This window comes from Beta vulgaris, chromosome 3 (assembly GCF_026745355.1).
Source record: "Beta vulgaris subsp. vulgaris cultivar EL10 chromosome 3, EL10.2, whole genome shotgun sequence".
Taxonomy (NCBI): Eukaryota; Viridiplantae; Streptophyta; class Magnoliopsida; order Caryophyllales; family Amaranthaceae; genus Beta; species Beta vulgaris.
Window position 1 is genome coordinate 55,070,038 of NC_079204.1, and position 24,410 is coordinate 55,094,447.

Consider the following 24,410-nt stretch of genomic DNA (forward strand, 5'->3'; position numbering starts at 1 on the left):
CTAAGAATCAAACTGATTAACTGTGTTGTTTTTAGGACAAATCACAAGGAGCGACCAATGGCCACTAAAATCCGAAAAAAGTTAGGAAGCAATCGTGCGAGTACTTCTATCATATAATGATTAAATGGTAAAAATAGATACAAGATTAAGAACTATACCCTTCAACACAAGGGGCAAGTATGAAATTCTTTTTTGTAGAAATAGATTTGTCGACACTTTGATGAATAGACTCCTCCACCTCAACTCCGTTAGTCAAACGTATGTCAGCTCTGATCGTACTTGGACATAACCACCCAAATTGCTCTGGTATGCAATTGCGTCCACAATGATCATTTTGGAGTAATCTTCATTGCACAACCAAGTTCGCAACATAAATATATTATTGTATATTGCAATGCAATTTTATATATTTCATAATTACAAATGTTTTACCTCATGAAGACTTGAATCAAGGAAACATTCAACTTCTCTTTGCAAAGGAACTCTTTGATATCAACTTTAGACACCCATATCGATGCATCCTTTTTGTAGTTGAATTGCTTGGAATCCAACTTCACCTCTATAGGTTTATCATCTGAGATAGCACGCGCTTTCTCATATAGCTGTAAGCATTCAGCAGTGAGACAGTCGATCTTTGGCTTCTCGATCCAAGTATCTTTAGATGTGTCAGTTTGGCTACTTAAACCATTGGAATAAGCTTGCATTCCTTCATCCGAAATGGCGGCCTTTGGTCGGCATGAAACCTGCTTCAAAACCTAATAATACATATATATATTTATGTACTCAGTAAAACCAAAGGTAAAAACATTTAACTTATTTAGTTAGTTAATAGGTATGAAACAAATCAATATGAATATGGATTCTATATCCTTGAATTTACTTCGTCTGAAAATCTCACCCACACTGATGGCCACATCACATAACCAAATAGAAAACTAATTTTTTTCAAGTGGGATATTGTTGTATTCATTTCAATGTAGTCTATTAAATATCAATTTTTTATAATTATTTCTTCTGAGCAATCAAGAATATTAATAATCAAAGAAACACATTAGGTTGCGTGAAAAAGTGAAGGTAACACTTATTTAGGTACGAAGGAAGTACGTAATTATGTATTAGGAGTAAAAAATTGTTGAAGTTAGTAGAAATACGATTTATGGCGTGTCACATTCTATCTAAGTGCCTCCATATTAATTTTTCTTTTTCATACTTGCATCACATGGACTACCCACACAATTTAAGAAGGATTATTAGAGAATAGAATCAAATAGAGAGGAGGAAGGCAACTGTCATATTTATTAAATGGCTGTTCTACTATGGAGATTAATATTAAGGGATTTATTGGAAATTGACATATGATCTCCAATTCCTATTAGAATTAAACTTGGTAAAATTACTTGCATTACGAATCTAGAAACATCTGTCTCTTCTATAAATATAATACGACTTGTAACCATAATCCTAAACAGATACGAAATCACAAGCCACCTCCTCAAAATCTATATAAATATAGGTCCATACCATCTCAAATTTCCATCAAAGTATTAGCAAACATCAGTCCTAATAACAAAATTTCCCAAGGTACGTAATTTAGTTCCACAGAAGCAATGGCAGATCATAAAATTCTCTTAGCATCAGTCATCTTTTTTCTCTCGATAACCTCCTCTTTAGCAAGCTACCCACCAGCCTGATGTCGACTGCATAAACAGCACTCCGAAAAAGTCGACTCACCTCGCCATCATGGCCACCATAACAGCAGTTCAAATTTAATGTCAGGAACCATCTGCAGATAAAATACTTGTCAGTAGAAACAACAACAAATAATTCCTTATGGGTACAAGAAATATAGTACTCTGTATTGAAAGCCATCAAACCCGTGAAATCTGATCCAAGTATTGATCCAAGAAGCATGACACTGTATTAAAATCAAACTCCAATTGACAACCTATCTCCCATATTTAAAGAGCATCAATATATACACCCCAATTGCAAGTTGCATAGCATCCTTTATTTGTTAAGAGCATCAATATATACAGTATTAGACAACTTTAGTACACTATTATTACAGAAAACAAGAACAGATCTATTATGTAAAATCAGATAAAGCAAAATTGAAGAGAAATCAATTCTCAATCACGAAGTACAAAATACATAGATCTTTTTTTTTTGACAAGAAAATACATAGATCTTATATTAAACAAAGCGTAAACAATTAAAATAGTATCAACAAACAATATTAAACTGCAAACATTTTTTTCATTCATCAAAATTCACAATACATATACCAATATGGCAATATGTAATACTAATAGTACCCAGCTTAGAGTAATACTAATACTTGCTCCCCTAGACCAGGCCCCAAACACTCGCTCCCGGCCCCTAGACCAGGAGAGTGGTTACCACCCCCGGCAAGGTCTGGTTAATATATCTGAGTGATTTCATCTCATTTCTTCCTTCCTTTAGCCTCTCATCTATGTCCCTGCAGTTACAGACATCTCTCTTTCATAAGAAATATTTTGTGTTTTCCAGCTATAATCTCAGGGGAGGAGGAGGAGATGTCAAGTAATACAGAATTACAGATGGTGTGATTCAGATAACAGCTGGACACTAGTGTACACTGTGTGCCTTATGAAAGTGAAAAGAGTCACTGCTGCCTGCCATTCCTCCATTCTTAGTTGGCTTAAACATGTACGTAGATCATTTCAGTACCACAATCAGCTCAGAATTTTCAGTACTTTAATCTTAAGTGCATTACTTTATGTTTTAGTAATTAAGTATTCTTTATATGAATAGTAGAGTCACTAATTCAACATCAAGTTGAAATTAAGAAAGAATATCAGCCTGGAAAAAACAAGCCACACTTTGCCTTTTAACGTTATCCACCATGCATGTAATTATCCATTGAATAAGTAATTATCCATATAAAACCTTAGGTTATAATATAATAGAATCCTACTCCTAACTAAAGTATTCTCCCATGATTATCCATTGAATAAGTTGCTGTTAGTGATATATAACCAGTATAAATACTGCAATTTTTTCACATTTCAAAAGCACAAAACTGTCCTGCCCACTTCATTGTTTGGGAATGAGAATGATACTGTGGTAAGAAATAATGAACCGAAGCTAGTAAAAAAGAGAGGAAGAATTGCATCAACTAACGTTAAATCCTTATCAATTATAACCAAACAAATAAGTTGCTATAGATTAAGAACTAACCTCCAAAACAATGGAGCACTAAATCGCCAGAAATCATGAAAATTCTGCAAATTATAACCTGAAACATCAATTAATTGCAGAAACTTAGCAAGATTATTCTACAAACACAAAATCATAGTTTACAATATCCGATTAAACAAAATCGTATTAGTAAAAATACGAATTGTGTTAGCAATTGCGAAAAAATGAATTCTATTATCAACTATGCTTTGCGAAAATCACGAATATTGTAAGCAATCGCTAGAATCATGAATACAGTAAGCAATCGTGAAAATCACGAATAATGTCAGCAAATTTTTCTAAGAGATTGAAAGAAATTGAATGAATCTTGAAGAAATCGAATTTTTTTTGAAGAAATTGAATGAATATGGATGGAATTCAACAGAGAGACGGTTCAATCGCATAAACAAATTGCAGAAACAAGAATCTATAACAAGTCGAAGATGTTTAATCGCATACAGTAGAAAACCCTAAAAAACAAATTTGATATGAATATTGAAATAACGAATAATTGAAAGCGAAAAATTTACCTCAGATGTACGAACTGATGAAATCGATTGAAGCGAACTCGATCGACTGCAGTTAGATTGAACAAAAGTTGATTGAGAGATTGAAAAGAGAGAGAAATTGAATTAAAAGTTGATTGAAAGATTGAAAAAAGAGAGAAAATCTGAAATTGGAAGTAATTAGTAGAGTAGAAATCTCAAGCTCTCAACTAATTTATTACCGTATTAAAGCAAGTAATCTGAAAAGGGCCCTTTTCTTTTTCTTTTTTTTTCCTTCTTTACCAAGGAGGACAAATTCAGTATTTTACCCTCTTAACTAATTTTCAAATAGGGCAAAGTTAGATAAATTGCTTTTTTAAATATTTTTCAAGGAGGGCAAAATTTTTAAATTGTCTTTTAAATGTTTTCTAAGATATCAAACAAATAAATTGCCTTATTAGGTGTCACTAAAAGGGCAAACTTATGGAGTTGCTTTATTAAGTAGTATTAAAGAGGGCAAACTTAATATTGACTTTTTAGAAGGTATCAAATAGGGCAAAACGATAAAATTGTCTTCTTATTAATTTTCAAAGAGGGGGGATTTTATTTGCCTTTTTTGATACTATTAGACAAGACAAGTAATTAATTGCCCTCTTTGATCAATAAATATTGCCCTATTTGAAATAATTTCTTGTAGTGTAAGATGAATTATCTTTGCATGATCAACAGAAGAGTTATAAAAGTACCCTACAAACAATTTTCAGTTGAAGCAAATGCGGAATCGAATACCTCATCATCAATATCAGCTGGAGAAGAGATGTCAATTGAATCACATGCGGACGCAAATTCCTCCTCATCACTCTGAACTTCCGATTCTTTACATTCTTTTATTTGGCCGAATATGGCTACTTCATTGTTCTTGTCAAGTATATGACCCTGGTTCAATTTAAAAAGTAAATTGAAGGTATGTTTGACTTCAAAATAAAGAAAGTTATAATTAGACCACTAAGTTTATTTCAACAATTACACCAAACTAAACACCAGAAACTTCAAATACTACACAATGTTTTGGGTAACTGAAAAGCTCCCATCAACCATGCTGTCCATGATTAATAACAATAAGCCGTACTAGCTAGTTCTAACTCTTAGACAATGCGGTTGTGGATTCAATTTGTGTTCCATTCTATTTAAGTGCCAAAGCCTGGGCCGCACCCATCACAAGGAGAGAGAGTCCACTTCACAACACAAAGAAGGTTCCACCTTAAAACCATATGGCAATAAGGGGAGTAACCCCTTTGCATTATAAAGTGAACCCATCTCTCTTATTTAATCAATGTGGACACTCACATGTGGTGTGCGCTATACATCATAGCTTCAACAGACTAAAAAGCTAAATTATCTTTGCATGATCAAGAGAAGAGATCGAAATTAAGTACCTGAAAAACCCAATCTGGAGGAGTACCATCAATCTGCTGATTCCGAGAAGCAGGGACGGCGTTCGAAGCATCTGATGGACTTCTGACCACCTTACCATCAATCTCTACGTGCGGAACATGTTGGAACTTAGGCCAATCCTGACCTTTAGGTTCACATCGATCTTTAAGCACATTGCAATTTCTTACTATGAGTGACCTAAGTGATGACTTTGGAAGGTCTGGTAAGGAATTTAGTTCTGGGCAATCTTCAATTTCTAATGTGTGTAATGAAGTAAAATCTTCGAGTGTGGGCAAGTTTTCGAGCTCTGGACAACTTAGGATTTTGAGAATGCAAAGGGAAGGCAAAACATTTGATTCCAGATATGTGCAGTCCCAAAGCTTAGCCATACTCTTGAGAGTCAATGATTTCAATGATATAAAACTTTTAGTTGTGGACACTTCATGAAAAAGACTCTTCACAGATTTTAACATGGGAAACTCCTCGAAGAAAAGGGTTTCGAGACACTGGAGTTCCGCAAGCGGTGGTAAGGTATCACAAGAAGGAGATGTATTCAAGTGTATCTTCTCAAGCAAAAGAGAGGGATTAGACATCCAATTCGGAAACACGGCAGAATTGTAGTTCTTTATTACTAGTTCTTTCAAGTTATCATGAGGTTCTAGGCCATTGAGAACCTGTTCACAATCTGAACTACGTGTTGTCCATTCTAGCTCTATCCTTTTCAGTTTATCCTTTCCACACAACTTGGCTTCTTTAGATTTTTCCTCACTTTCGACATTTTCAAGACCTGTTATGGAAATTGAACCCTGAAGACTGCTCATATTCTCCAACTGTTTTATAGCAAACTCTGGTTCTTTACTCACACGAAAAAAAGGAAGGGTCTCAAGATGAGAAAGAGTTCCAATGTTTCCAGGCTTCAATTTTCTCATTTCTGCTATTTCCCAATCAACATACCGCAAATTAGTCAAATTTTCAAAATCTTTTGGTAATTGACGTAATTTGGTGTCTTTGATTTTGAGAAATTGCAAGTTGCGAAGCTTACACAGTTGATCAGGTAATTGATCTATAAGGGTATAAGAGAGATCCAAAAATCGAAGGTGTTCCAAGTTATCTATGGATTCTGGTATGTTCTCAATATTGGTTCTATTCAAGGCCAATACTCGAAGATATTTTAGTTTCTTAAAAAGACTGGGAGGTATTGTTACCTTTACATCAGTTATTGGATTGGACAAGGAAAGCAACGTTCTCAGGCGCTTACATTTCTCAAGTTTCTTCAATAAAGGTTTGTCAATGTCACACAACAATGACAAATGACGAACACTTTCTATGAGAAGAGACGTAGACGAACCTGGAGGAAACTGCAGAAATATTCTTGAAGCGGCTAATTTTGATAAATAATGGTTGAATTTGTGCAACTTATATATTGAATTTTGCTCGTCGGAAGGTTGAAGTATTGATCTTTGAACTATATCATTGAATGAGATTTTGCCTTCTTGAACTTGCTCAACGAACCCTTCCGCTGCCCAGAGTTGGACCAAGTAGTCGACATTATAATCATATTCTTCAGGAAAGAGCGCAAAATAAACAAGACATCTAGTCATATAATGTTGCTTATATGAATATGCCCAACTCAAGATCGGATAAATTTCGTCTCTGAATTCTTGCAGATCCCACAAGTTGAATGGGGTCCATTCTTGCATTTTGCATGTACCTAGAATAATTCCAAGGAACTTAGCAACCCCAGGCAGACCTCCACAATTATTTACCATGATGTTAGCAGTACGTTCTAGAAATCGGCGCCGTTCCAGGTCATGAACTATTCCTTTTTGCACAATCACCTTTTGGCAGTCATCCTTCAGCAAGGGTTTGAGAGTATATTCAAACGTTTTTAATATTTCTGAAACTCGTGGAGTCACAGTGGTGACGAGGATCTTTATATTTATGTTTCTCATTTCACGTCCTTTAGACAAGAAATCATCCCAATCAACGAGCCGCTTTACGTTGAGCAATCTGTCAAACATGATCAGTAAACTGCTTTTCTTGTTCTTTAACGCTTTTTCCTTGCAATTCAACAACTCAGTGATACTATCTTTAGGATTGAAGATGCCATCTTGCACATGGACCTTTGATATCTGAAAGTTGTCGGAAATTCTTGGGTTCTCTAGGATATTCAAAGCAAGCGCCGTCTTTCCAACTCCAGGCATACCAACTATACAGACTCCATTATTAATCTTGGAAAATAACTTTTCAATGATAGCGTTGATGTCATCCTGCCTACCTACCAAACAACTTGTTGAGCTGTTCCCCCAATCAGGCAGCTTTAATTTATCTTCTTTTTTTGAGTCATCTGGAATAAGCATCTTCAATTGGGCTATTATCTCATCGATCTTTTCTTGCAGCTTTCTAATTTTCAAGAACGGGTCTGGAGATTTCAACTTCGTTGCAAAGTTCAATTTCTTCTTCTCGGGCGTAGTATTTTTAGTAATCAGGAGTGCTATATCTTCAATCAGATCTTCAGCGTCATAGCAAAGTAACGTAAGGGTATCCAACCGATCTTGCACTACAGTTTTAAGTCTGCCCTCCAAAAGGAACGTTTCCAACTTTTTAGACTCGTTCTCCGCGTTCAAGATTGTCGTTTCTAGCACTTCCAGTTTCCTCTTATATTTCCTCAATTCATGGATCTTTGTAATGACGTCGTTACTTGCACGAGTCAATAGGAAATTGAAAATACCTACTAAGAAACCAATTCCTAGTTCAATCCCCATAGTCTTTGGATGATGGTGCAACCTTTGATGGCTTTGACAATCTTCCCTTCTATTTTTTCACGAAACAGAAGACAGAAAAGAAACAAAGGTGTAAAGTTAGAGAAAAGTAACTGTTAAGTTCGGTTGAGATGGCTAAAAGTTAGCATTTTATCTTATCTCTATTACATAAGGGAAGGGGGAGCAACGGTGTCCTCTTTTGAACCGACTATTTTGCCCCCTTCTCTTTCTAATTTACAAAAGTAATCTCAATACCAAAATGGGGTCAAACAAAGCCATTGGAAATTAATTTTCAACAGTCACTCAGAAATCCCTTATATGAGGAAATTGAGAAAATCACGTTGTAAAAATCACGCAAACCACTCAAATGATCAGAAAACTTTACAAAAACTACAAATTAACTTACAAACTAAAACTAATACACTAGACGTCAATACATACAAAAACATTCACAAAATTCACTTACAAATCATTGTTCTTAATAACCATTCACAATTACATATTCACAAAAATTACCTATAAACACAAATTTGAGAAAAACATAAGATTTTGACAATGATATCACACATTCGTCCATCGGCGGTTTGCGAACTTTCAAATAGGTACATAATTCTTTTAATCTTAAAAGTTATTTCACATTAGTCGACTGTTATGTAGTTGAAAAAATGGAGATAATAGCAATTAGTTGAAAAGGGCTTTTATATAATTAGACTTAAATTTGATTATTTTCATATAAAATCAGAAAAAAAGATGTGTATGAAATTTGATTCATTTATGACACTGATGAAAAATTTACAAATTTAGTTCTTTTTTTTAAAATTCCAATATAAATTTTTTGCCCAAAACTTTTGTAGAATATCCATGTTCAGAAATAAATTTTGAAAAACAAAACAATATCAAACCTTTTTGCGAACAACTTTTGCAAAAATCCATTTTCAGGAAAAAAATTTTTTACATAAATTTGTGGAAACCATTTCATCCGAAATCAGATTGTGTATGAAAAATTTGAAAGTTCATTTCACCTGTAATTGAAACTCAAAGTGTTCAAATTTAGAAAAATGATCATTTCATGCGAAATCAGATTGTGTATGGAAAACTTAAAATTCCTTTCAAATATAATTGAAACTCAAAGTGTGAACATTTAGAAAAGGTGAAAAAATTAAAATGATGAAAATTCTTAAATATATCAATTTGTGAAATCAGAATTTAGAAGTTAGACAAGGAAAAAAAACTGAAATTGTATTATACTTTTCGATTACAATTTTGGGATCATAAAGAAATTACTGAAATCCATATCTTATTATAAATTTAAAAAATGAATAAAACCAAAAAAAAAAGAACATGACGATATTTAGTAAAGAACATCATACTGATTATAAAAGAGCATGCGCATACAAGACTTGAGAAACAAAAAATATTCATATTCACAAAAATGAATCACAACATAAAAAGAACATGGAAGAATCTTATTCACAAAATGGAGGTGAACTTAAAATACTAACTTGCATTTTCAGTTTGTTTACTACTTACTATTAGACCTAAAAATATCATTGCACATATCGCGTGCACAAAAGGCTAGTATTTTAATATTAGATGGATGGTAATACTCTAAAAGTTTGGTCGATTATTTTTAAATGAAAATGGATTTCAAATAAAGGTTTGTGGATCAATTTTTAGGTTAGGCTAAACAAGTATTTGACCTTCTTTTCATTGCATTAGTTTATTGAGTCAATTAAGGTTTATTATTAACATACTCATGCCAAAAAAAAATTAAATATAATACATGTCCATTCTATTCTCAACCCTTATAGTGTTTTTTGGATTGATATCTTCTCCCAAATTAAAATTTTAAATTCAACATTGAAGGAAAAAACTAGAACAGAAATTGAAGAAGAATCACCTTGAAAATTTTCTAGCAGAAAGAAGATCAAACCCCTAAGATGCCAAGATAATTTTGATTGCTTGATTATGCCTGTAAAAGAATTCAGAATTTCTAAAACACGCTTGGGAAGGATTTCGAAATATAGTAAAATATGAATTTCGCTGGAGAGAAGAAAAAGGAAAATATGAGTGTTATTTGTCGTAATTTTCAACATTTTTTGGCTTTTGGTTGATGAATTATGGCCCATTCTACATCCTACTAGCTATTAGCCCAGTCCACTTGGTCACTTTCTTGTAATAAACTAGGGTTTTATCTTTTTGTCTAATAGTAGAAAATATCCTCCTAAGAATTACTGCTAGCAGTATATATATAGTAGGTTGTTGTCTGAGAATGTGATACAACATATCAACCAATGAAATCACCCTTGAATACGTCGCAATCTTCTCTTCTCTTTCTTTAGTAGCCATGATTTACTCAACATGGTATCAGAGCTAGAGGTTCGAGTAGTGAGGAAAATAAATTATAGGTAGATAGTTCTTCAGATATTTCTAGTGTTGTTGTAAGTTTGGAAAAAAAAAGTTTGAAACTTTATCAAAATGCTGACTGCTGGAAAAGAAAAGATAAGCCTTTCAAATATCCACAATTTGCTCTCTGTGAACAAACTTTTGCAATAAGACAAATGTAGAGTGATATTTTACCCAAAATATTGTGTCATTCAGGATGCAAGAAGGCCATAGGTTGTATGTGGTTGTTTAAAACCAAACACAATCCAGATGGCAGCATAGACAGGCACAATGCTAGGTTAGTAATCCTAGGCTGCAAGCAACAATATGGCATAGACTACCAGGAGACTTTTGCCCCTGTAGCCAAGCTAACCATTAAGCCAAGAATGAAGCAAGCCTACCAAGTTCACTCACAAGTAGCTAATAACAATGTTATGTTGCACAAAGATGCTGAGTGTAATGTAGCTAAGAGGATCCTCAGGTACATTAACAACTCTCTAGGCCAAGGCATTCTTCTAGCTTCTCAATCAAGTGCTCATCTCACAACATATTGTGATAGTGACTGGGCTGGATGCCCTATGACCAGAAGGTCAGATTTTTGCATCTTATTGGGTTCCTCTCCTATCTCTTGGAAGTTTAAGAAACAACATGTTGTTGCAAGATCCTCAACTGAAGCTGAGTACAGGGCCATGGCCCTCACAGCCTGTGAAGTCACTTGGGTCTCTCAACTCTTAAAAGAACTGGGTCTCAAACACTTTTCAACTACTGTCATGCACTGTGACAACAAGGCATCCCTCTCTATAGCTGCCAACCATGTTCACCATGACAGAACCAAGCATGTGGAGCTTGACTGTCATTTCATTCGAGACAAAATTTCAGAAGGCATCATCACTACGAGATATGTTTCAACTTCTGAACAGGCTGCAGGTCATGTCTTCACTAAGCCATTTACCATCTCTTAACATAGTCATTTACTATCCAAGTTAGGAGCTCTTCCCGATCCCTCTTAGCTTGAGGAGGAGTGAAAAAAAGGAGGCATACTACCCTCTTTTTATTGTTACTAGTACTACCTACAAGTTAGCTTTGTAGTGTTATTATTACAATTAAAATAGGCGACTGTTGTCTTGTCTTTTAGTCAATTAATTATTAGGATCATGTGCTGATCCTTGCACTGTTGTACAGTACAGTTAGCAGTAGTGATGATAGTGGAGGATTACACCTCCTGTTTTTCTCACTCTCTTTGCCTATATAATGCTGAGATTGTAATAAGATCGTTTAAGACAAATAATACAAAAATATTCCTCCCATTCCTGCTGTTATTTTCTCTGCTAAAGCCTTGATGCAAATATCAAAGTTTTCAAGCTCCATACACAAATTCTAGCAATCTTTTTTTTTCCCCGCTGATACATCACATTGAGCAGAAGAGATCCTTTTAGAAAAGTTAAAACCAAATAACTAAAAGGTAACTCACTCCTACTAAAGCCAAAGAAAACCAAAACTCTCTGAACGTCCTCTTCCTTCAATGAACAAAAATATATAGATGGATTCCAAAGATTTGCTTTCAACCCATAATAAGAGTTATTAAACAATTTAAAAGCACGTAAAAATAGGTAGACGTGGGGTTTGCCTAAGCAATAGAGGATTAAATCATGAGCAAAACAAATATGAGTAAACTTCAAGGTATGGTGAAACTTAAATTGGTCAAGCTTACTCATTCTAATTAAGATTCTTGAAAGATACTCCATACACACCACAAACAAGAGAGGAGAAAGTGGATCACCCTCTCTTACTTTGACCCCTTTTCAAGCTAAAATACCCTTGCATAGTGGCATTTATCATCAAGGAAAATTTCGGAGGAGTTAGACACTCCATAACTAGCTCAGTATACAGATCAAGGAACCCATAACATTAAGCATTTATTGTAAAAGCTTCTGGCCCATTATATCATAAGCCTTCTATTAGAGGTGATCAAATGGCGGATCGGGCCTAAAAGAAATTTTCCAAAAGTCGAGATGGGCCGAGCCAGAATTGGCCTGGGGCCAAAATTTTGTGTCTAAAGCACGTTTTTCTGACAAAAAAAGGGCTTTTCGAGTCAAAATTAAAACTAAAAAGTTATTTTAAATTTCCCGAAACTCGTTCAAATTTGGGACGGGCTAGAATTTGAGCCAAAAATTTTGCCCAAGCCCGAGCATTTTTCGGGTCGGGCCGGGGTCACTTTGATCATTCTGTATATCCAACTTAATCAAGCAAATGAAGAGGAAGACTTCCTCCTATACATTCTTGACTAAGTCTTAAATAACCATAATATTGTGCAGTATCCATAATCAAGTTAGGCAACAATCTCCTTAATCTACCACAAATAACTTTCGTGATACCTTTGTAATAGGACCACACCTTAGGCTTCTACAGTTCTACTCATAGTAAATAGGCATTTTCACATTCTCTCCATGTTCATTAATAAATGAAACCGGTTAGGAAATGATTGATTTAGCTGAATATTCCAATTTATCACGCTTTTGAGTAGCCATATCAACTTTTTTGGCTTCCCAACCTGCCCAATAATTTTGAATAGACATTTTTCTCCCCAATAAAAAAATCAAGCTTCAACTGCATCCAAATAGGTATTATTTAAATAGCGTATTTTTCAATATCCACGCCTTGGGTCCATGGTTTAATAATGACAGGTTCACTATACATATATATATATATATATATATATAAAAGGTCCAGCATTAAAATTTATCATGATTCTCCGTAGTTGTGAATCTTACAGTAAACACCCTTAGCCACCACATTAATCTTGTTATGACCCAGTTCACCTCTTAAGACCCAACATCATCCAGAACTTCAATTTTACCGGTCCTCACATTTGTATCATCAGCAACATTATCAAATTGTTGTAAAATGGGAATGGTCGAAGAACCTACCTCAATCGCCTTCTCTATTCGCTGCTGTTCATGACCAAGAGCTTTCAGGTTCTGGTTGACCCAAAGAATTAAGCAAAATTTAGACGCCTTTCAGTGTAATTTATATATAATGCATATACTTCACATATCATAAATCTTTATTAGTCCCAGATCCAAGTATAAAAATGATTTTGACTTCAATAGTTCAATACATACAACGAAATAGTAGAATATGTATACTAAAAGTTTCATAATCTCATTCTAATTTTCGTGTTGTTTAAGTCATGAACGGGTTAGGTGACAAGGTCGCGTTTGATCTTAGTATTTTAATTTAGGAAAATTCTATATGGTGGCCTCCTACTTTAGATTTTTCTACTAGATGAGTAGATGGTAGGCCAAAAAAAATTTATATCAAGTGACCTTCTACTTTGACTTATTATAGTTATTGACCTTAATTTGCTTAAAACCTAACTAACTCATCATTTAAAGAAATTTACTAATCTACCCTTCTAATTAAATAACTAAGGGTGAAAAATCCCTCAATTTTGTACACCTATCTTACATTTATCATTTAAGGCTTCAATCGTAACAATAGATCAATCTCCAAAAACTAGTCAATAAATATACTTTTTCCGCATATAATTCTCAATTTAACTAGCCTAACCCACCAAATTATACAATTTCCTTCTACCCCAAAGGAAAATGAAATCAAATAAATAAAATTCTACTTTTGGGTTTCAGGTGATGAAGATCAATATTCACATTAACCAAGTTGTGAATAAGAAGTAAGGAGTCTTGAGACTTGGATTATTACGAAACCTGAAGTCTTTATTGTCCAAATTTTGGCTCCAATTTTTTGCGTTATGATAGTTTTGCTGAGATTACAATATTTCATAAGACTAGTAGTTTTATTTTGTTTGCATAGACGGATATTGTTGTTGGATGAAACTTGAATGTACTTTCTACGAATTAGAGACTTGATGCATGCGAATGTTCACAAGTTGTGCCAAAAATAGTTGAACCCAGATCATTGCTCCTCCCCCTGTTAGTCTCCCTTAACTATTAGCTGGGAGATCTGGAAGATGGTTTTGAATTAGGGTAATTAATTAGGGGGATATGTTAGTAAATTTACTTTAAATGATGCATTAGTTAGGTTTTAAGTGAATTAATAAGGCCACTAGTATAACTAGTCAAAGTAGGAGGTCACTTGGTATAAATTTTTTTGACCTGCCACTAAATAGAAAAATCCAAATTATGAGGCCACCATGTAAACTTTATCTTTAATTTATTTGAGTTGAGATGAAATCGGATTCCAAATCATAACATTTCATTCAAAACCTAAACTTTTCAAGTTGGTTTTAGGTCAGGTTTCGAATCAGGTTAATTTTGGACAAGTGTAGTGAGGATTCCAAGTTGGAATGACATGGGTAGGATCTAGGTTACCCCAAACCTGTAAATTTTTATATGGACTAGATCCTCCAAAGACCCACCGAATCTGAAAAAATCTAAACCTTTACCCTGGCCTGCTATGTTTAGCAGCTCTCGAGTCAAAGGGGTTCAAAGTGGGTCTTAACTAACTTCTTACTTGTTCTTGCTTTCATTGTTTTTTAACTCGCATTTTTTACACCCAATTTTACGAGTTATTAAAATAATAAAAGTTAAAAATAGTAGTGTAATTCTTCTCACCAACCATGAACCATCTAAATTAAACATCCACAATTTTGCAATGCCACAACACTTAATAGAGCCTACAACAAACTTTAATTACTTTTATACTAAATAATAATGAAAGTTCGTTGAATATCAATGTCTTTAGGCAACGCCCAACAGCTAATGAGGTTAAGAATACAACTAAAGAGCAGTGAGGAGCTAGGGACTTAACTAGTTGAGTGCTCACTTAGTCAGTGGTGTATTGGAGGAGGCTGCGTGAAGTTTTCTAAGTGCTAGGGTAAATTAAGGTGGCTTCTTATATTATATACTTCCTTTCTTCTTCTTTTTTCTATCATGACTTTTGACTCTATTTATATATTCTACTTTGAACATATTGGGATAATTATTTATACGTAAGGAAAAGTATAGTCATGTGCAGAATCCAATATATTAGTGCTCAAAGTTATGTGTTGGGCAAACGTGCAAAATAAAACTGGTAGAAATTATTACATGAGATTTAAAGATTTATTTTTTCTTCTAATTGTGTCAATCAAGTTATATTGGCAATTTAATTTTTGATCAGAGTTTTTTGATACGTATGAAAAAAGAGGAAATCATTCTCCTTAATTTACTATTTAATTAAAATTTCGATTCCATTGTTAACTTGTTCAATACATATGACAAGCATGAAGAAAAAAAAGATTCTTAGATAGATATGACAACTTAGATTCATTAAAGGTATTATCAGACTTTTTGTAAAGGACATCATCTTCCTCCCCCTTTATATATATATATATATATATATATATATATATATATATATATATATATATATATATATATATATATATATATATATATATATATATATATATGTGTGTGTGTGTGTGTGTGTGTGTGTCTTTGTGTGTGTGTGTGCGTCCTCCGTTTCAAAATAATTTGAACACTCTTTAGAACATTTTTTTTGTTAGGACACATTACACACATAGTTTAAAGAGATAACTTATTAATGTGTGGACTATGGTTACAAAATATAATGTAGATGTGATATAAGTTAATGGAATATTTTTTAATATAGGATAGTCCGAAAGAAAAAGTAGGGTATTTTTCATCAAAAGAGATAAAGTAAAGAATCAATTTACTTCTTTTTTTTCAGCCAAAAAAAAAATAAAAAACTAAAACTTCCTCTGTTTCAAATAAGTGTAACAATTTCATATTTACGTTAACTAACGTACAACTTTCACCATTAATATTTCTAATAATATATTTTTGAAAATTATAAAAAGTTGATACAATGTAAATACTCATTGAAACAAATCCAACAACATATATGATCATTTTGGTTATTATGTATTAGTAAAAACAAATATAACCGATCAAAATAATTAAGGTGTGTGAATAGTGCAAAAGTCAAAGTTTATACTCTCTCTTTATTTTTTTCGTTTGCCTATTTTGATTGTGCAGTTTGCCAATGCACTTCTTGACCTTAAATATCTTTTATAGCATATTAGTAAAAATTACAACGATTAAATAATAATAAAGTACTCATTCAGACGAATCAAACAATACCTCACATGACTATATATTTTTTCTTATATGTTAAGAAAATTTAGAAGATTCTCTCTAATTGTAAATAGTGACAAGATTCCAAGTGATCAAACTAAAAGATACAGAGATAGTTTTTAAAAAGAAACGCATGACATATAATAACAGTAAGTTTATGCTAAAATAGAAGTGTTCAAACTAATATTATGGGACAAAAGAAAAAGAAAAGTGATTCACACTATTGAGGGACAAAGAAGATATATTTTATAGGTTTATAAGTTGGATGGGTTGGGTCTGGGTCTCAATATATCAAACCCAAACGTAGACCCTTTCTAAACACCTAGAGATATATGTATAGAACTATAGAAGTGATCATGTACCGACAAAAACCTTCTATTTCATGCCACGCCAAGTGGGCTTTCTATGCCACTGTTAGGTCGGGCTAAAATTTATCCTGAAATTTCATATTTAGGTTGTTTACAATCCTTTTTTAGGGCTAAGTAGAGTCGGGCCTTGCACTGCGGGCCGAAATATCTCGCCCAAAACCCTCTTATATTTAGGTCATGTCAGTCTGGATCGATGTTGATTACTACTACATAATACATCCGATCCAGGCCTAATGAGTTTATAACTTTGACCCGCAGTAAGTCTTTGAACATACAGTCTCACGTTAAGACTAATATGAGACGTTATGATTCACACGCGTTTGATTATGGATCAATGTTGATTACTACTACATATATCCGAACCAGACCTAATGAGTCTCAAACTTTAACCCGTAGTGAGTCTCTGAGTAGAATGCCTCACGTTAAGACTAACATGAGATATTATGATTCATGCGCGTTTGATTATGGTCTAGCAGTGTAATTTAGCTAAACTATAAGAAAATATTAACTAATTGCAAAAATGTGCAACTATTTTAACAGAATAACTTTTAATGAAAATAAATATGCTAACTAATAATTTAAAACTCATAACTATTAACTAATAATCACCAAACTACCATAATCATTGCCCAAAACAATAACTTCTTTTATATCTAAACTTATAACTAACGATCCAAAATAATAACTATTAATCCAAAAATTATATCAAATAATAAGCAAACCATAACTATATAGTGTCCACCCAAGACCATATTTTATCTAATAATATTAAATTATAACTTATAACGTGTAAACAATTATTAATAACTAAAAACCACAACTATTAACCTTATAAATATAACCATTTACCCAATTGCATAACTATAACTAATAACCCTAAAACTATAACTAATAACTTGTAAACAATTATTAATAACTAAAAACTATAACTATTATCCTTACAAATTAAATATATCTATTTACCCAGAACTATAACTATTTACCAGAAAATTGTAACTATATATCCAAAACATATATTACGACGAAAGCTGTAACTATCTACCCAAAAACATAACGCATAACAAGAGAGATATAAACCTATTGATAGATGGAAATAATGAACTTTGAGAATAGATAATATACTTTTTCTTAGGGGAATTAAGAATATACTTTGATGCAACAATATTGTTGTTTAAGCGGGGAAGACTAAACTAAGCATCATCAAATTCTAATCATCAAGATTGAAGAACATACGAAAAGAACGTTAGTCGAAGGTTCCAAATGTTCGTGAAACAAAAGAAAGAAAAAGAAAGTGATGTAGGCTTTAGAGAGAAATTGAAGTTGGATGGAAGAAAAAAAATGACAGTGTAAAGGAGAGAGAAAACGGGGGTGGGGGTGTAGAGGAGAGAGAAATGAGAGTTGGTAGATGATAGGGGAATAGAAGAGAAAAATGAGAATTGACAGAGGATAGAGAAAATATGAATTGAGGGGGTAAATGTGATGGTTTTACTTGTATAACTAATAGGTCCAACTTCCAAGAGAAGGGGGAAATGAAAACAAAAAAAAAAAGAAACTTCTTACAAGTTACAAGTTACAACTGCCATAACACTTTCCTTCTTCCTGCAAAACTCCATGGTCACAGCTTAAATAACTTCGGTGAATTACTCTAAATTTTATTTATCTAAAAGAATTAATTTTATAGAATTAAATTAACGAAATATTTTGGCCGGTCTTGCGACACTAAATGCACAGAGACTTCTGAGATATAGTGGTGGTGAGTGGTGACTGGTGACTGGTGCGAGGTGTTGGAAGGAGACGAGCTAGGTTCTAGTGGTGGGATAGGGACATAGGGTAAGGAGAGAAGAGAACGGTACTACGGTAATGGCTGTAAATCTCAGATATGGAGTGATCCATATCTTTGATTTTAGCAATTCTACCGAAAAGAGCTTTTTAAGTAACTCTATAGAATCCAAAGCAGATCTTAGCATAGCAATTTCTCCTTTATTAAGTAGAATTTAAGAAGAGGACTATAGAGGTATGGCTTTCCCTTGTCTCCTCAGGTTTATATTCTTTGGTGTTATCCTCATTTGAGTCAATCAAAAATAAAAGTCTTGAAACAATTGATATTCTAAGATGCTAGATAGAGCCTAAAGGAAATTCAAAGAAAAAACATTCAATAATATCATGCATCATACTGATAACACAGGTGTGTTGCCATAAAACAAATATACCTCAAGAGACTCAGAATTCTAAGAAGGTGGCATCACTTGTTTGTTGGTTCTTTGCCGTCCGCCGGAAGAGTGAGATCTAAACAAATGATTTAGCTCTAGAATGCAAGTCTGCGCGCTCCGATAACGAGAACGTCCAAATTTATAGCCGTGTCATGTGAAATTCACACACTCCTTCCATTTCTTTATAACTAGCCTTTTGTGCACGCGATGCGTGCGATGATATTTTTAGGCCTAATACTAAATAGTAAACAAACTGAAAATGCAAGTTAGTATGTAAGTTCACCTCTATTTTGTGAATAAGATTCTTCCATGTTCTTTTTCTGTTGTCATTCATTTTTGTGATTTTGAATAGTTTTTTTTTGTTTCTCAAGTCTTATATGCGCATGTTCTTTTATATCGTTATGTTCTTTTTTTTGGTTTTATTCATTTTTGTAATTTATAATAGTTTTTTATATGGATTTCAGTAATTTCTCTATGATCCCAAAATTGTAACCGAAAAGTATAATACAATTTTAGTTTTTTTTCCTTGTCTAACTTCTAAATTCTGATTTCACGGGATATTCAAGAATTTTCATCATTTTAATTTTTTCTCCTTTTCTATATGTTCACACTTTGAGTTTCAATTATATTTGAAAGGAAATTTAAGTTTTTCATACACAATCTGATTTTGCATGAAATGGTCGTTTTAAATTTTTCTCCTTTTCTAAATTTGAACACTTTGATTTTCAATTATAGGTGAAATGAAATTTCAAAATTTTCATACACAATCTGATTTCGCATGAAATGATTTTTGCAAAGCATTTTATAGAAATAAAATACCGTTATTTGTTCATTATTTATACTTATTTATTAAAGTGTTTTTAAATAATATTTGATTGTAGTTCAAAGAATCTTATTTCTACAAAATGGAGGTGAACTTAAATACTAACTTGCATTTCTTTTTGTTTACTACTTAGAAATAATTAGGCCTAAAAATGTCATCGCACGCATCGCGTGTATAAAAAGCTATGTATGTGTAGTCGTCAATGATAATAACATGAAACATATTTGTTGGGTGTACAATGGGGCTCTCCAACTAGCTCTCCAACTAGCTCTCCAAGGAGAGAGAAAATGGAGAGCCACCTCTTACCCAACAATGGGGCTCTTGGGTGTGTCTTGGGTGTCTCTCCATGGAGACACTTTGCCAAAGGGCTCTTGGGGGAGATACCATTTGGGTTGATGGAGAGATGGCTCTCCAATGTGTGGGACCCACTTTTTATTGTTATTACTTCAATTCTTTTTTCTTCATGCAACCATTTAATGATCTTTTCTATAAAAATTTAAAAAAAGATGGTAATAATTATTATGCCAATAAGTATAATTTTCCTTTATCTATAAAATGAGCCTAATATTGGATATTTAAAAATTAGTTTTTCATGTTGTAGGTTAATTCTTCATTCCATGCCAAATTTATGAAAATTAAATATTAGCACTCATAATTATAGTTTTTTTAAAAATTCTACTTTGCTTAAATTATGAAAAAGATTAATTTGTAATTATATTTAATTTACATGAATAACTTAATTTATATAATTTTGATCATAATATGAAATGAGGTTCATTTATTGACATGGGGACCACAAAATAATGAAAAGTTGAATGGAGAACTCTTTAAAGGGTTTTATTGTTGTTGGGTATTTTTAGACATGGCTCTTGAGAGTAGCTTGAAGAGAGAGAATAGGAGAGAGAGTGTGGAGAGCTAGTTGGAGAGACACCAACCATTGTACATGCTCTCAGTGAAAGTAGAAGCTAATCAAACAGGTATTTTATTTCTATAAAGTTATAATAAGAGGAAACTTTAATTTTCCTCATATAAGCTAATCAAGTAGAAGCTAATCAAGCAAGTATTTTGTAATTTAGAAAGGAAAGGGGGGCAAAATAGTCAGTTCAAAAAAGGACACCGTTGCTCCCCCCTTCCCTTATGTAATAGAGATCTACTGACTTCCTTTTTTGGTTTGCATCTTTCTGATCTACACACCGTTGTGGTTTGTATTCTTGGTAACCTCTATTTATTTTTTTTTTAACTCATGTCATCCACTTTTTAATATTTTAACCCACTTTTTAATTTATCTTTTTCACTGTTCCGTTTCTCTCTCAACTTTGTCATTTTCCCTCTCATACTTTTGTGAAGTGAGTAAACTAAAAAGAAACGAATCGAGTACCAGTTATCATAGTGCCATGGAAACTTACCAAAAAGTAAAATTTTCGGGTATTACTACATGTAGGGGTGTGTAAAAGGTAGGGTCGGATCGAAATTTGGATCGGACCAAAGGTCCGATCCGGGAATCATGAGCTTCCAGTCCAGTTCAATCCAAATCCGAAAATTTCGATCCGGAATCGGTGGACCAGAATTTCTGTTTTTTTGGTAAAAAAAATAGTTTAAAGATTAAAAAATTTTCAAAGCTATAAATTAAGAAAGCTAAAAAAACTACCCTTTTTTAACTTTAATATTATTGTTGTTAGAATTATTAAACTTTAATGTATCTAGTTTATAGAAATGTATAAATCTAAATAAATAAATAAAAAATTTTAAAAAATGCAGATTCTGGTCCAACAGTTTCAAAATCGGATCGAATTGGAATTTTACTGGTCTGGTATCAGTCTAAAAAAATTTCAAATTCTGATCCACCGGTCCAACCGGTTCCAGACCAATCCAAATCTGGACCGGTGCACACTCCTATCTGCATGTGTGTTCCTTTGGAAAGTGTTAGAATTTCACTTTGGAAACTGAGAATCCTTGTATACTAGCTACTAATAATATTAATTGTGTCACCTCATTATATTAAAAAAGATTCTAGAGGCAAATTAATTTCTTTAGAAGGGAAACTTTTGGTTATTGGAGGAAGGAAATTTAAAATTTAAGAAATGAAAATTTTGGTGCGGTAATAAGCATTGAAAATCGAACTATGTACAATAAATACCGTAATTTACTAAAAATTGATAAACATCATAAAATTACTTTTTCTATAGAACTAATAATATTGATACTATTAAAAAAAGTAATTTTTAATCTTTTGTATTATACTAGAAAAATTTGCGCATCTTATGAGATTGATGACGGTTGACGAAATTCACATTAAAGACGAGAGATAATGTTCATTTAATCAATTGAAACTATTTCCAATAATCATAACTCGAATATTGCGTTTTAAAAAAACTAGCAAAACACATACTTTCTTTATTTTTTTAATTGCAACACTTTTCTTTTAGTGTTTCTTTTTAATTGCACCATTTCCTATTATGGTAAATTTTTTGGACCAAATTTACCTTCCTAGCTTCTCTTGATACACATCTATCCCATTTAATTATCCAACCTACCCGTAATAATTGAGGGCATTTATGTTCACTTTCACTATTTCTCCTCTTTTTTTTTTGTGCCCAAACCAAATGGTGCAATTAAAAAAACCGATGAAGTATACATTCAAATATTGCAATATTAAATTGGTGATATATTTCAAATATTAAAAATATACAAATAGTATGGAAAATATAAACATTCTAATTTATCACAAGTTACAACTACTTGTAATAGCATGAAAAATACTCCATTTATTTTTTTTCTTTCTCACTTTCCTGTGTGCATCCCCTAATGCATATCTTTGAACTTAAACATCTTTCATTATATATTAGTAAAAATTATAAAGATTGAATTTAAATAATGTATTAATTGAGACAAATCAAACAAGACCCCACATGACTATATTTTTTCTTATAAATTGAAAAAAAATTTAGAAGATTCTCTCTAATTGAGTATGAATAGTGTCAAGATTCTAAGTGAGAACGATAAAAAAAACAGAGGGAGTATAAAACAGTGACTCGTGTATTAGACTTCTAATGCGGTGTTAATCATATATATGTAAAACAAAAAGAAACTGTTATTAAATTATACAATATAATTGATCGAATATTAATATTTATTACAGATTTTTCAAATATATATCTAAGTGATATTGTTTTTCATCATCTAACATAAAACTTTTGTAATTCTTGAATACTCCTTTATTTCTTGAAAATTAACCATATTCCTTAATGACTAACGATGTCCACTTTTTTCTTTATCTTTAACTCTTGATTTTGTTATTAAATCTTCACTAACAGTTATTTGATTCTTTTACCGTAGTAAACCACCATTAAAACACCACATATAATAAAAAAAGAGGGCAAATATTATGGAGGAAGAGAGATGAAAGGGATCATTGGTGTGCAGTGTTTAATCGTGGTTTATTAAATTAATGAATTAAATACAGGTCTATTAGGTTTCGTAATGGAATTTGGGGATTGAAGTCCAAAAAAGTTAGTTGACGTTAGTCATAAAGGTGAAGATGAAGATTGGGAGGAGAGATAAAGGTATGGAGGTAGAAGAAGAAAGAAGACTTGTAAGTTTAGAATGTCATCAAAGGAGGAAGGTAGGAGGAGAAACAGAAAATTGAAAGGGGGGGGGGGGTTTGAGAGAGAGAACCTTAACAAAGTTATGGTTCCGTCAATAGTAAGGCTATTTTGAAAAGAAATAAATATGAAATCTTAAGGATATTTGAGAAATTTCACAAACGATAAGGGTGATTTGAAAATTACATCAAACCTCAAGAGTACCATTTTCTCTTCTTTTTAAAGAAAAAAAAAAAGAAAGTCAAAGTAAAGTACGTAAATAGTGTCAAATTCAAAGTGTGCCAACTAAAAAAAAAAAGGAAGTATATTGGTGAGAATTTATAATCAAAATTAATAAAGTTTGACTTTGAAAAAGAAAAAAAATAAGAAGAGGTCTACCAATTAACGAACTGATGGAGTACTACATTCGTTTTAAATTAATTTAGACACTTCACTTTGAGCGAGAACCAAGGAGAAAGTGCAAAAGTATGAGAGATAAACTAAAAAAGTGGAGAGAGAAACTGAAAACTGAAAGAGAGAAACTGAAAAGGGAGAGAGAGAAACTAAAAAGTGGGTTAAAATATTAAAACGTGAATGATATGGGTAGAAAAAAAAGGAGAAAATAGATATGACATATTATCAAAAATAGAAAAAATAATAATGTATAAATTTAAAAGAAACATACCAAAAAAAAAGTGTGTAGATCAAAAAAAATTAAACAAACCAAATATTGGGAGCCTTTCCCTCCTTTCCATTAAAAAAAGACATTGGAAATATTATACTTTCTCTTCCCTTCCTTCCCATTCTCTTCATTTACCATCAAAATATGTACTAAACAAGCTATAGTGCTTTTATTTGCATTTCAATTGCGGGTGGCTTATCTTCACATTAAAAAAAGCTACCTTTAAAATGCCAAGTTAAGATAAGTTTCGATAAGTTCTATCACTATATAAATTAAGCTTTGATTATTATTAATAATAATTTTGTTATATATTACATTATTATTATTACTACTACTCTATTA

General features: G+C 32.5%; 1 protein-coding gene across 1 annotated transcript; it reads right to left on the reverse strand.

Moving 5' to 3' along the window:
* Positions 1–19,104, reverse strand: LOC104889627 (putative disease resistance RPP13-like protein 1). The gene is made up of 7 exons (XM_048640020.2): positions 18,983–19,104; positions 13,213–13,263; positions 5,141–7,952; positions 4,494–4,640; positions 433–755; positions 159–344; positions 1–64 (listed from the first exon to the last, which is right to left on the reverse strand). The coding sequence occupies exons 3-7, from the start codon at positions 7,901–7,903 to the stop codon at positions 1–3; spliced, it is 3,483 nt and encodes a 1,160-aa protein (XP_048495977.2). The 5' UTR covers positions 7,904–7,952; positions 13,213–13,263; positions 18,983–19,104.
* Between the last annotated feature and the right edge of the window lie 5,306 nt (positions 19,105–24,410).

What these genes read in the sequence shown, in the direction of transcription:
- LOC104889627 (XM_048640020.2), bottom strand. Translation starts at nt 7,903, where the DNA reads ATGGGGATTGAACTAGGAATTGGTTTCTTAGTAGGTATTTTCAATTTC. An exon ending in TTGATTCAAGTCTTCATGAG is followed by an intron (nt 345 to 432) that starts GTAAAACATTTG and finishes TGTGCAATGAAG; the next exon opens with ATTACTCCAAAATGATCATT. An exon ending in CTTGCCCCTTGTGTTGAAGG is followed by an intron (nt 65 to 158) that starts GTATAGTTCTTA and finishes TTCGGATTTTAG; the next exon opens with TGGCCATTGGTCGCTCCTTG.